Below are 14,082 nucleotides of genomic sequence, written 5' to 3' on the forward strand. Positions count from 1 at the left end.
GGGAACTCCTCAGAAGAATCTGATTTGTGGTGAGGGGAGAGAGATAAAAGCTCATTTAAGAACGACCTGAACAAGCTGCATAGGTAGCTGTTTATCAGTAAATATCTCCACTGAGATTAAGAAAAGCAGTAGCTTAATAAATTAAGTACTTCCTGCTATGGTTACTGTACTGGTAATTCCCCAAAAGAATCTGGAATGTGGTGAGGGAACAGAGAAAAAAGCTCATTTAGGACCTGCACTTACGAAGGGGGTAGGCAGCTGTATATCAGGGAGTAAACCTTCTGATAATAAAAACAGCTGGAGGTTGTTAAGGTAATTACACAGGGGAAAGGATAGTGTACTGGGAACTCCTCAGAAGAATCTGATTTGTGGTGAGGGGAGAGAGATAAAAGCTCATTTAGGAACGACATGAACATGCTGCGTAGGTAGCTGTTTATCAGTAAATATCTCCACTGAGATTAAGAAAAGCAGTTGCTTAATAAATTAAGTACTTCCTGGTATGGTTACTGTACTGGTAACTCCCCAAAAGAACCTGGATTGTGGTGAGGGAACAGAGAAAAAAGCTCATTTAGGACCTGACCTTACGAAGGGGGTAGGCAGCTGTATATCAGGGAGTATCCCTTCTGAGAATAAAAACAGCTGGACCTTGTTAAGGTAATTACACAGGGGAAAGGATAAAGTACTGGGAACTCCTCAGAAGAGTCTGATTTGTGGTGAGGGGAGAGAGAAAAAAGCTCATTTAAGAACGACATGAATATGCTGCATAGGTAGCTGTTTATCAGTAAATATCTCCACTGAGATTAAGAAAAGCAGTAGCTTAATAAATTAAGTACTTCCTGGTATGGTTACTGTACCGGTAACTCCCCAAAAGAATCTGGATTGTGGTGAGGGAACAGAGAAAAAAGCTCATTTAGGACCTGCACTTACGAAGGGGGTAGGCAGCTGTATATCAGGGAGTAAACCTTCTGAGAATAAAAACAGCTGGAGCTTGTTACGGTAATTACACAGGGGAAAGGATAATGTACTGGGAACTCCTCAGAAGAATCTGATTTGTGGTGAGGGGAGAGAGATAAAAGCTCATTTAGGAACGACATGAATGCTCATTTAGGAACGACATGAACATGCTGCATAGGTAGCTGTTTATCAGTAAATATCTCCACTCAGATTAAGAAAAGCAGTAGCTTAATAAATTAAGTACTTCCTGTTGTGGTTACTATACTGGTAACTCCCCAAAAGAATCTGGATTGTGGTGAGGGAACAGAGAAAAAAGCTCATTTAGGACCTGCACTTACGAAGGGGGTAGGCAGCTGTATATCAGGGAGTAAACCTTCTGAGAATAAAAACAGCTGGAGCTTGTTAAGGTAATTACACATGGGAAAGGATAATGTACTGGGAACTCCTCAGAAGAATCTGATTTTTGCTTAGGGGAGAGAGATAATAGCTCATTTAGGAACGACATGAACATGCTGTGTAGGGAGCTGTTTATCAGTAAATTTTTCCACTGAGATTAAGAAAAGCAGTAGCTTAATAAATTAAGTATTTCCTGGTATGGTTACTGTACTGGTAACTCCCTAAAAGAACCTGGATTGTGGTGAGGGAACAGAGAAAAAAGCTCATTTAGGACCTGCCCTTACGAAGGGGGTAGGCAGCTGTATATAAGGGAGTATACTTTCTGGGAATAAAAACAGCTGGAGCTTGTTAAGGTAATTACACAGGGGAAAGGATAATGTACTGGGAACTCCTCAGAAGAATCTGATTTGTGGTGAGGGGAGAGAGATAAAAGCTCATTTAGGAACGACATGAACATGCTGCGTACGTAGCTGTTTATCAGTAAATATCTCCACTGAGATTAAGAAAAGCAGTAGCTTAATAAATTAAGTACTTGCTGGTATGGTTACTGTACTGGTAACTCCCCAAAAGAATCTGGATTGTGGTGAGGGAACAGAGAAAAAAGCTCATTTAGGACCTGCACTTACGAAGGGGGTAGGCAGCTGTATATCAGGGAGTATCCCTTTTGAGAATAAAAACAGCTGGAGGTTGTTAAGGTAATTACACAGGGGAAAGGATAATGTACTGGGAACTCCTCAGAAGAATCTGATTTGTGGTGAGGGGAGAGAGATAAAAGCTCATTTATGAACGATATGAAAATGCTGCATAGGTAGCTGTTTATCAGTAAATATCTCCACTGAAATTAAGAAAAGCAGGAGCTTAATAAATTAAGTACTTCCTGGTATGGTTACTGTACTGGTAACTCCCCAAAAGAATCTGGATTGTGGTGAGGGAACAGAGAATAAAGCTCATTTATGACCTGCACTTACGAAGGGGGTAGGCAGACTGGCCCAAAAAAACCCAATTTCCACCCCCCCAAAAAAAACAACAACAACAAACAAACAAACAAAACATGAATAAAATATTCATTTAAAGAAAGAAACAGCCCAGATGCCTTTCAATGGAATTGGATCAAGAATATGTGATATTTGATATATATATATATATATGTATGTATTTACTCATGCATTAGGAAGAATATTACACCATGTGCAAAGAAATGGATGGACATGGAAAACATTATGTTGAGTGAAGTAAGGTTCAGAAAGACAAAGGACATATGTTTTCTCTCATGTGGAAGTTAAATCTAAATTATAAATATGTAAATAAATGTACAGGGACACATACACACACATATACACAAAACTGAATTTACTAAACTATGGTTCTCTGCAGGAAAGAATTCTAATGGCATAAAGCCTTTAAACAACTAATTTAAAGTTTCATAAAATGATTGCCAGGAATCTGGAACCTGGTGTCTGGGAGGTGAGGTGAAGGGGAGGGGTACAGACAAATCAAGACAGGAAAGGTAGGTGATTGCAGCTGTAAGATAAAATGTACATTGTCATGGGTGGTTATGTGCCACCTTATAAAAATGTACATATGTGAAAATGGAACTAGAAAGGATGAGGGGAGGACTGGGGTTGGGAGGGATGTTGGAAACGAAGGAAGGGGTGACATTTGATTGAGATGCATCGTACTCATAAACTGGCATGTTAATTGAAACCTCTTTGTACAACTACTTAAAAGCAAGAGAGACAGTCAGGTGCTGGTGGCTTATGCCTGTCATCCTAGCTACTCAGGAGACTGAGATCTGAGGATCAGGGGTTCGAAGCCAGTCCAGGCAGGAAAGTCTGTGAGACTCTTACCTCCAATTAATCACAGAAAAAGCCAGAAGTGGTGTTGTGTCTCAAGTGGTAGAGTGCTAGCCTTGAGCACAAAGGAGCTCAAGGACAGTGCTCAGGCCCAAAGTTCAAGCCTCAGGCCTGGCAAAAACAAAACAAAACAAACAGAAAACCTATTGAGGTGGATTTCACAAGGCATCAACAAGAGACTTAACAGTGGGATGGAAGAGTGTGTCACAATCTCTATCCTGTTCTGTAGCTGCTTTGAGTCTACCCATCACTCACATACTTCCTGAAAACATCCCACAGGATCATGGAATGATCAGGAAGAGATGAATTTATTATATTAACTGCTCCACCCCCAAGTCAGTTTCACATAACATCAAGCTTTTTTCTTTTTACCATGTGGAAAGCACTACCTCTGGGAAATGAAGAAGCTAGGCTTGAGCTGGAGCAGCGAGAAACAGCTACCTGTTAAGCAAAACTGCTTGACATGAGTCACACTGGACACTAACTATAGGCCTATATATTAGAAACAAACATTTGATCATTTTTTTCATCTTGCTCCCAATCAGCTTTTGTTTGTTTATTTTTGTGCTGATTCTGGAGCTTAAATTCAGGGCCTGGGTACTGTTCCTGAATTTTTTTCCAAAGGCTGATGCCATAGCTACACTTCCAGATTTGGGGTGGTCAATTGATCATGGACCTTCCAATCTAGGCTGCCTTAGAACTGAGAACCTTAGCGCTCAGCCTCCTGAGTCACTAGATTATAGGTGTGAGCCACTAGTACCTGGCTGAAATTCATCATGTGGATGAACACAATGAACAGTAAGAAACATGTCCTTGTGAGACCAAGATGTTGAATGTACAACCAGGTGTAAGCCACAGTCAGCTCTTGGAATGGAATATTGTTCCATCCTTTCCACACAGATTACAGACTCCTTTTGAAGTGCCAGACTTTGAAGTCAGGCCCCACTTTACCACGTGAACCCCACCTTACCCCGTGAACCTGAGATAAGCAGGCCCTGTGAGCAGACCCAGGACAAGCCCATTAGGGCCCAGTCGGTCTAGAACTCTAAGCGCTGGGAATGCTTAACTCTGACCACCCCTAGAATGCCTCGAACCCTGAGCCAATCAGATTTGTACCTGTGTCCTAATCTTGCTTGCTTGAACAGCGGATTGTTGTAACTTTGTTTTTTGCCTTTATAAGCCCTGTGGAATTGTAGTTCGGGGCTTCCTCCTAACCTCTGCTGTGTCGGTGGGTAGGACGTGGCCCATGTTGCAGCTCGCTTAAATAAAGCCTTGCCTTGCTTTTGCATTTCGGAACGTCTGAGTCTCAGTGGCCTTCTTGGAGGTCGTTTCGCGACTTGGCACAACATTTTTAGAAAGGTTATGTAATTTCTTTGAAGTATAGCTTACAGGAATTCAATGAACAGAAAGACATATGTTTTTGTCAAATCAAAACATCGGAAGCCACTTTATTTACTTATTGTGCCAGTACTGGGACCTGAACTCAAGGCCTCACCTTCTTGCTTGGCTTTTTTGTTGTTGTTGTTCAAAACTGGCACTCTTAACACTTGAGTTACACTTCTACTTCTGGCTTTTTGCTGGCTAGTTGGAGAGAATAAATCATAGTACTACAATATAAAAGGGGCAGGGGAAATACATAATTTTGGTACTACTGAATAACGTGATATTTTCTGTTTGTATGAAGGTTTTGATTCAGAATGAAATATTTGCTTTTGGCTTCTCCAAAGTAGAACAGACAAGTTACTGTAAGCATTTGTTTTCAAACCTGATGGAAAGATGGATCAGCATCAGATGTGTTCACTGCTATAATGGTCTGGTCACTGATCTGACTGAAATGCACCCAGGAAGAATTGAATGACGGCCTGGTCTCAAGAGGCAAGCCTCATCTCTTCTTCCTTCTGTTTCTTCTTTGTCAGTTTTGTGCCAGTTCTAGGCTTGAACTCAGGGCTTAAGCACTATCCCTGAGCTCTTTTGCTTAAGGCTAGAGCTTTACCACTTCCACTTCTACATCTCCACTTCCAGCTTTTTGTGGTTGATTAGAGATGAGATTCTCATCGACTTTTCTGCCTGGAGTGGCTTCCAACCATGATCCTTAAATCTCAGTGTCCTGAGTTGCTGGGATTACAGGTGTGAGCCCACAGTGCTTCTTAAACATTTGATGACCCTTGGTCATAAGCTTCATTTTCTCCTTGAAACCAAAAACTGCAGCTTACACTTAACAACACTGGTGAACACTCCTTTCCAGTGCTCCCTACAGTGACACATGCATGATGGTGCAGTCTTGGCAATTTTAAGACCTACAGAGAAGATTGTGTGTGAGTGTGCACACGCACATGCACGTGTGCTGCATGTACTCATGCTGTTCCTGGGACTTGAACTCACGGCCTGGGTACTGTCTGTGAGCGTTTGTGCGCAAGGCTAGTGCTCTGCCACTTGAACAAAGCTGCGTGCAGGTGGCTTTTGCCTTTAGTCCCAGCTTTTCAGGAGGCTGGGATCAGAGGATCATGGTTCGAAGCCGGCCCAGGCCAGGCAGAAAAGTCCATGAGATTCTTATCTCCAGTCAACCACACAAATCTGCAAGTAGAGCTGCAGCCTTGAGCACAAACACTCAGGGCCAGCACCCAAGACGCTCACGGACTTGGCTGCCCGGGCTGGCCTTGCCCCGCAATTCTCAGAGCTCAGCCTCCTGAGTAGCTGGGACGGCGGGCGGGAGCCACCGGCGGCTGCTTCACTCATTGTAAACCAAAGTTACTCAAAGGGCACGGCCCGACTTCCCTCCACGGCCGGGCGCTGGGAGCTGCGGCGGGCGCCGGGCCTACCCATCGGCGATATCGCGAGATTTCACACGAGAGGCCGGAGAGGCGGGAATCGGCGGTGGGGAAATCGCTGAGTCACCGCGGGCTTCCTGGGCCGGTGCCAGGGCTGCGCGTGGCGGTCGCCGGGAGAGGCGGGAGAGGCGCTGGGCCCGGCCCGCGGGGCGAGGCGCGGGCGGGAGGAAAGGTAAACAGTCACGCCGCCCTCCCCGCTTCCCTCCGGCGGGGTGACCCGGGCTCCCTCCCGGCCCCTCCCCGTCCTGGAGGTGGGGGCGTCGGGACGCCGGGCGCCGCCCAGCTCCCGCCGCAGTGCGGGGCCGGGGCCGCCGAGGCCCGGGCGGCGCGGCCTTCCGCCTCGGGCGGAGACCTGAGGGGAGCCCCGCAATTCTCAGAGCTCAGCCTCCTGAGTAGCTGGGACGGCGGGCGGGAGCCACCGGCGGCTGCTTCACTCATTGTAAACCAAAGTTACTCAAAGGGCACGGCCCGACTTCCCTCCACGGCTGGGCGCTGGGAGCTGCGGCGGGCGCCGGGCCTACCCATCGGCGATATCGCGAGATATCACACGAGAGGCCGGAGAGGCGGGAATCGGCGGTGGGGAAATCGCTGAGTCACCGCGGGCTTCCTGGGCCGGGGCCAGGGCTGCGCGTGGCGGTCGCCGGGAGAGGCGCTGGGCCCGGCCCGCGGGGCGAGGCGCGGGCGGGAGGAAAGGTAAACAGTCACGCCGCCCTCCCCGCTTCCCTCCGGCGGGGTGACCCGGGCTCCCTCCCGGCCCCTCCCCGTCCTGGAGGCGGGGGCGTCGGGACGCCGGGCGCCGCCCAGCTCCCGCCGCAGTGCGGGGCCGGGGCCGCCGAGGCCCGGGCGGCGCGGCCTTCCGCCTCGGGCGGAGACCTGAGGGGAGTGCCCCGCGCCCGGCCCTCCGGGCCTGCGGTCCCGGGTCGCCCGCGGTCGCCCCGTAGCCGGCGGGGGGCCGAGGGCGGAGCGGGGCCGAGGGAAAGCCGGGCCCCGGAGGGCGCCGTGGAGGCCGCGGCCAGGTCCTTCCGGGAGGGTCGCCGGCGGGGGCCCCAGGCCGGTCCCGGCTCTGCGACTAAGGAGAAGTGGACCAGATTTGGGAGAGAGAGACTGAGTAGAGAAAGCAGAAATAGGAGCAGCCTTTATTTTCTTTCATACTGCGTTTTCTCCAAAGAGCATTTTGTGCAAATCTGTCCAGGTCCCACTTTATAAGAAGCATCCTAGTTATACTAGAGACCCTACTGTCAGAATGCGGTCCTTTTCACAACACATGCTCAGGGATGTCAAGCACTCAAGAGCCGACTATTAGTGGGGTCTGTGGACACGGGTTTTCAGTTCTGGAAACTGGGCTAACGTGTCATTAACTTTCAGATTATGCATCATCGATTCGTGGCATGTCAGGTGTGGCAGTTCTTGGCTTTGCATGGTCAGATCTTGCTGTCATTTTCCTTGAATTAGGGGGTCTGCAGGTTGGCAAGTCTCTGTTCTATGTAACAAGTTACTCTGTTAAGGACTGAAGTCCAAAGGTGATTGCTTATCAATATCCACATCATCATTCTCTGCCATTAGAATTTTTAACTCCCTGCCTAAATTTACATCATATACAATTGCTATTTTGACATTGTTGTTGGTGCCTATGTTTTTCTAACATTAGTTAGCTAATGGTAGTGAAGCTTAGGACCTGTTGCTCACTAGGTAAGTATTTTACACTGGAGACATTCCCTCATGTTTTCCAGATAGTGTTGTGTTTTTGCCTGAGACAGCCTTGGTCCATGATATGTCCACATCCACCTCTTAAGCAGCCTAGAATACAGATGTAAAGTATAATTCTTGCTAGGAATCTTTGTCTTCTTTCTGCTTTGGAAGTACTGGAGTTTGATCTAAGGCTTGTGCTTCCTAGACAGGTAATCTGCTGAGTCTGGTTATGCACTGTTCTTTTCTTGTGATAAAGTCTTAATGTTTGCTTAAGAGAGAAGGAAACAGTGTGGGCCATGTGGCATTCCCATTCTCGTCCTTGGCAAAATAAGAACATCTGAAACCTAATATGTATTAAAATTGGAAATATTTTGATAGCTAACATGATGTCAAACTAGGAAATTCTACACCTGAAGTTTGGTTTATGCCTAGAATTTTTTAAAATATCAAGTAAACCAGAAGGATTGCATTTGTATAGTAATCTACTCTATAAAATTGTAAATGTTATGTAAAAGATCCTGAATATCTGTATGTGAATTGAACCTAAAACATACATGTGTTTGGCATTTCGGCAGTTAGACTAATCAGAATACCAACTAATACATAAGGCAGATATTTCAAAATTGAGAAATACTCAAAGCCCAAACCCTCCTGGTCTGTGGCTTTTTTTGAGAAGTTACTGTCTCAGCCTTTTCCCTACAAAAGGCTGTGCCAGCTTTTAAACTCCTTGTTATTCACTTTTCAGGAAGGCTAGAATTAGTGAGAACAAAGTGGGACAGTGGTCATTTCATTTTCTTCAGCTCTGGGCCAGATGTTTGTCCTGGTGTCAGTCAGTAGAGGCATAGACCTGGTTTTATGGCCACAGAATGTAGAAGATAATTTGGCAGACTGAATTTTCTCTGCTGTTTCCAGACCAATGGCATTGGCCCTGGATTGATCTCTCTGAAGGGAGGAAGAAAATGCAGTTGTTCACACTTAGCCTGAGAAGTTAACTAAGTGCCTGCATGTTTCCCCAGCATTTTTTTCCCAACAGATTCATCAGGATGAGTATGTGTGGCCCACCAAGCCTCCTGGAGCTGGCTGTACAGAGCCTGCTGAAGGATGATGCTTTGGTCATTGCTGCTCTGGAAGAGCTGCCTGTAGAGCTCTTCCCACCTCTGTTCATGGCAGCCTATACTGGGAGACACAATGAGAGTGTGAAGAGGATTGTGCAGGCCTGGCCCTTTGCCTACCTCCCTCTGGGGTCCCTGCTGAAGGAAGGGCAACCACACCAGGAGAACTTCCAAGCTGTGCTCAGTGGGCTCGATGCCCTGCTTGCTGAAGACATTTGCCCTAGGTGAGGAAGACCCAATAGCCTGAAGTCCTGGGAGCCTCACATGACACAGCTGGGATCAGAGGCCTTTAGAGTGGACACTTGGGTGGTGCTAGAAACAATTGTTGGTATCTCCTTTAGGATGAACCACCATATAATGCACTATTGACTGAAGGAACATGTCTGCATTCCTTCCCAGTGTCACTTAAAGGTATGGGAAGTAGATTCTAGGGTTCAATCTCAGTGGTAGAATACTTGCCTTGCACTTCTGAGGTCCTATGATCAGTACTCAGTAATACAAAGTTAAACATATTGGGTAGAAGAACAGATAGATAACAGATGCTAAACAGACAGTCAGATAACAGAATAACCTTAAGAGAGAAGAAATCAGAGGAAAAAGCAAGATCCTAGGAGAAAAGGGGACCACAGCTAATACCTGGGTTTTAGAGTTCATGTTTATATTTGACCTTTACCTTCATTCTGAGACCCTTCCCTTTACCTTCCATTAATCATCTGTTTTATCCACAGGCAGGGGAAACTGCAAGTACTGGATCTATGTCAGAAAACTATATGGTCTGGTAGCAGGGATGGCATGTGCTCACTGTCCCAGGCCATCCTGCCATTGATGAAGGTAAAGGTGGATGGATCCAGTATGGGAGCAAAAGAGCCCAGGGCTCCCCTGAAGGTGTTCATAGATCTCTACCTCAGTATTGGCAGCCACGATGAATGGCTCACTTCTCTGATTGAAAAGGCCAAGCAGTGGAAAGGTTTACTACACTTATACTGTAACAAGCTGAGTATTTTTGCACTGTCCGTACAAAATATGAAGGTATTGAAAATGGTGAGGCTGTATTCTGTCCAGGATTTGGAACTGGTCTGTAACTGGAAATTATCAGTCCTGGGGAAGCTCCTTTCTCTTCTACCATACATGGGTAAATTGCACAGACTCTTCCTGTCTCAGACACAGATGTCCCAGTGTAGTTCTTGGGAGGAGGAGGAGCAGTTTGTGGAGACGTTCAGCTCTCAGTTGCTCAGTCTACATCACCTCCAGGAGCTTCATTTGGAATCCATCAGCTCTCTTGAAGGCTCCTTGTGCAGTTTGCTCAGGTGAGGGTTATTACATTTGCTCTGCAGAATAGGACAGGTCTGTATTCATTTCAGGATGGATAAAGCATCTTTGCTCTGTGACAGCCATAATCATGTGTCCCTGTATGTCAACATTTGTCTTGTTCCCAAGTATGGTATCTATCCAAACAGTTTAGAGGTAGTCTTTATCCCTCTTTGGATCAGAATAGTACAATTGCATATACTGGGTACAATCATCTCAAGTTATATAGAACAACTATTTATTTTGGCTCACAGATCTAGTTGAGGTCCAGTGGAAAATATCCAGTGAATGCCACTGTTTTGGTTTATATGCAGAGACTATGTGCTCAAGCAATGTCAGGACCCTGGGTGTGGTAGTTTATACCTGTAATTCGAGCATTCGAGAGGCTTGGCAGGAGAATTTTGTCTTTGAGATAAGCCTATGCTACATAGTAAAACTCTGTCTAGAAATTTAAAAAGAGAACAACACACATAAGAACACAGAGTGAGACATAGAATTAGATAAGCCAGATTTTATAAAGGATTTATACTTTAGACAGCCCACTGATATATTGATCCATTGATTGTAACAGTACATCCTTAACTCTCTCTTAAGAGTTCTACTTAATTCCTTTTATTTTATCATAATGGAGACTCAATTTCAAAATGGATTTGTACTTAATGTGAGGGAGTATATATGAAGTATATGATTCTAGAAATAAAGGATAGGTGGTTAAGAGATAATAAAAAAGTCTGGGGGCTGGGGATATGGCCTAGTGGCAAGAGTGCTTGCCTCGTATACTTGAAGCCCTGGTTCGATTCCCCAGCACCACATATACAGAAAATGGCCAGAAGTGGCGCTGTGACTCAAGTGGCAGAGCGCTAGCCTTGAGAAAAAGTAGCCAGGGACAGTGCTCAGGCCCTGAGTCCAAGTCCCAGGACTGGCAAAAAAAAAAAAAAAGTCTGAAGTTGATCCCTGTGTCTGGCAGACATTTTGGAGGCTGTTTGCCTTCTAGGTTTGTACTTTATGAAGGGTATTTTAGTAGCCTCATACTAGGTAATATAGGTGACTTAATTAACACAGTTGCTGGAAGAAAGCCTGATTTGGGTTTGTTATTGCTGCTACTGCTGCTGCTTCCTCTTCTCTTCTTTGTGCTTATCTGCTGCTGCTTTGTCTTCTTACGCTGCTTCTGCTTTGTCTTCTTACGCTGCTTCTGCTTTGTCTTCTTACGCTGCTTCTGCTTCTTTTTTGCTTTAAGAAATTAATTCCCCCCCCCCAGGTTATTAATTGAGGGGATTTATATTTGTGTCTCTGGAACTAAAATAATCTAATGTCCTTCTCTTCTTGATACCTAGGGTCAGGTTCTTTTCTGAGTAATCTTCGTGGTCCTCTTATTTAACCATCACAACAACTAATCTGTATGCTTTGCTCTACTCAGTAGATAAGGAAAGGGAATATGTGAGGTCTTATTTACTTGACCCAGTTCCAGAACAAGGTTAACAAATGTAGAAAGGACTTCATGTAAATTGGCCTTGTTGGAAGACCTCTTTACAGTATGACAGCCTCAAGGTTGGGCATCAGGAAAACTTTGGGGTTTTTCTTTGCTGCATTGGCTGTATTGAGTTATGAGTTCTCCCCACTGGCTGCTACTCATCACCACCAGTCCCCAGCACTGACTGTTCTCTCTGTCCACAGGTGCCTGAGGAGCCCCTTGAAGATCCTCTCTCTCACCAATTGTCTGCTTCTAGAATCAGACTTGATGAATTTGTCTAAGTGCCCCAATACAAGACAGCTAAGGGGACTGTGTCTAAATAGGGTTATCCTGATGGACATAAGTTCTGAGACCCTGGAAGCACTGCTAGAGAATGTATCGAGTACCCTCCAGGTCCTGAGCCTAGAGGAATGTGGGATCATGAACCTCCAACTCACTGCCATTCTGCCTGCCCTGAGACACTGTTCCCAGCTCACAACCTTTAGCTTTTCTGGGAACCCCATCTCCATAAATGTGCTGTTGCGAGTCGTTCGCCACACCATTGGACTGACCAACTTAAGGCGTGTGCGGTACCCTGCACCACTGGAATTTTATGAGCATGTTGGAGATGGGTTGCTTGCTACCCTACAAGCCAAGCTGATGCAGATGCTACAAGAGTTGGGGCGGTCAGACATGGGGTGGCTCAGTGGCAAACCCTGTCCTCATCGTGAGTGGCCCTTCAGTGACCTGTGGCCCATGCCCTGGTAGCATCTACACAGGTAAGTAGCCCTATCCACAGCTTTGGTCTGGACATGTGGACACCGAAGCGTACAAATCACAGAAGCCACAGTTACAAAGGACTGCTCATGGTAAGCAGGAAAAGGAAAGATGATCAGGGATGCGAGTTAGACATTGACTTGGGGCAGTTTGGTCATTGTCAAAAATATCCTAAGGCATTACAAATGAGAATTTGAAATTTTACATGGGTAGGGTGATGTATAAGAATTGTCCCGGGGCTGGGGATATAGCCTAGTGGCAAGAGTGCCTGCCTCGGATACACGAGGCCCTAGGTTCGATTCCCCAGACCACATATACAGAAAAAACGGCCAGAAGCGGCGCTGTGGCTCAAGTGGCAGAGTGCTAGCCTTGAGCGGGAAGAAGCCAGGGACAGTGCTCAGGCCCTGAGTCCAAGGCCCAGGACTGGCAAAAAAAAAAAAAAAGAAAAAAAAAAAGAATTGTCCCTACATTGATGAATGTAAAGAGACAGCCATAATTAAAGAAACCTTAGTATAAATGATTTGTTATGCTGTGTGATATATGAACCTGTTTCGGTAACTTAAAAGTCAGATATTATTTAAAGTTGAGAGTTGGCAAAAAAAATTTGCTGAGAAATGATTAGTGGGAACATTTTTTTTTTTTTTTTTTTGGCCAGTCCTGGGGCTTGGACTCAGGGCCTGAGCACTGTCCCTGGCTTCTTTTTGCTCAAGGCTAGCACTCTGCCACTTGAGCCACAGCGCCACTTCTGGCCATTTTCTGTATATGTGGTGCTGGGGAATCGAACCCAGGGCCTCATGTATACGAGGCAAGCACTCTTGCCACTAGGCCATATCCCCAGCCCGGGAACATTTATTAGGACACTATTAAAAGGAAAATGATGGGCAATGAGGCCAAGAGCATATTGCTGCTATTGCTACTGCTGCTTCTGATCTGGTGAAGGTGCCAATGTGGGGTTGGCAACAGGCTTTTATAGGGTTACTAGGCTCTTTCCTGTTTTTAATCTCTTTGGGGGAGTCTTGCTTATTGGTCCTTTTTTTCCCCCCTCAGGGAATAGTTTGAATTCTCACCAGATTGGCTCTTCTGCATCTTATGGGAGCTATTTCATGTGCTTGTGTTGCCTCCATATTCCACCTTGGTCCTGGGTATCTGACTGTTTGCTATGTCTCCTTTAAGGGGAGACAGTCTTTCACATACCCTCTTCCTGTAGAGAAGAATGAATCCAATCTTGGATTCAGTGCCATGATGATATATTGGATTTGCTTGGAGCTGGTAGGGTTGTAGATATGTCCTAACCTACCTATTTATTATCCTAGCACATGAATATGGAGCAATCCACCGAGCCATGTCATGGTCTAATTGATTTTCGAATAGAATTACATGGCATCATGATTCATGGAGCTAAGAGGCACTGAAGGGTCAGAAAGTGTGGATGGTATCCATGCTGTACCCTGGTCACTAAACCTCCAGCCTAGTGCATGCAGAAAGAACTCTGGGTAGGAAGTCAATAAAGTGAGTTCTAGTGTCAAAAAGGAATAAAGTAGATGGGATGTCAATCCCCTGAAGAAGTGAGGCCAGGATCCCCATTTTCCCTTGAGATTCATCCAAGACTAGATAGGTTAATTTATGAGTGTTGCCTTGAGGTTGTCCTGAAATTTAGCTCCAAGGCAGCAGTCTTTTCTAAGCCTGGCATAGGTTTCCTGTGGGTGGCAGTAGCC

General features: G+C 45.8%; 1 protein-coding gene across 1 annotated transcript; it reads left to right on the forward strand.

Moving 5' to 3' along the window:
• The first annotated feature begins 7,206 nt into the window (after positions 1-7,206).
• LOC125345644 (melanoma antigen preferentially expressed in tumors-like) lies at positions 7,207-12,594 on the forward strand. Its single transcript, XM_048337698.1, has 4 exons — positions 7,207-9,056; positions 9,561-9,663; positions 9,994-10,139; positions 11,815-12,594. The coding sequence occupies exons 1-4, from the start codon at positions 8,725-8,727 to the stop codon at positions 12,356-12,358; spliced, it is 1,125 nt and encodes a 374-aa protein (XP_048193655.1). The 5' UTR covers positions 7,207-8,724; the 3' UTR covers positions 12,359-12,594.
• The last annotated feature ends 1,488 nt before the right edge of the window (positions 12,595-14,082 follow it).

The sequence above is a fragment of the Perognathus longimembris genome, unplaced genomic scaffold (assembly GCF_023159225.1).
Source record: "Perognathus longimembris pacificus isolate PPM17 unplaced genomic scaffold, ASM2315922v1 HiC_scaffold_882, whole genome shotgun sequence".
NCBI lineage: Eukaryota > Metazoa > Chordata > Mammalia > Rodentia > Heteromyidae > Perognathus > Perognathus longimembris.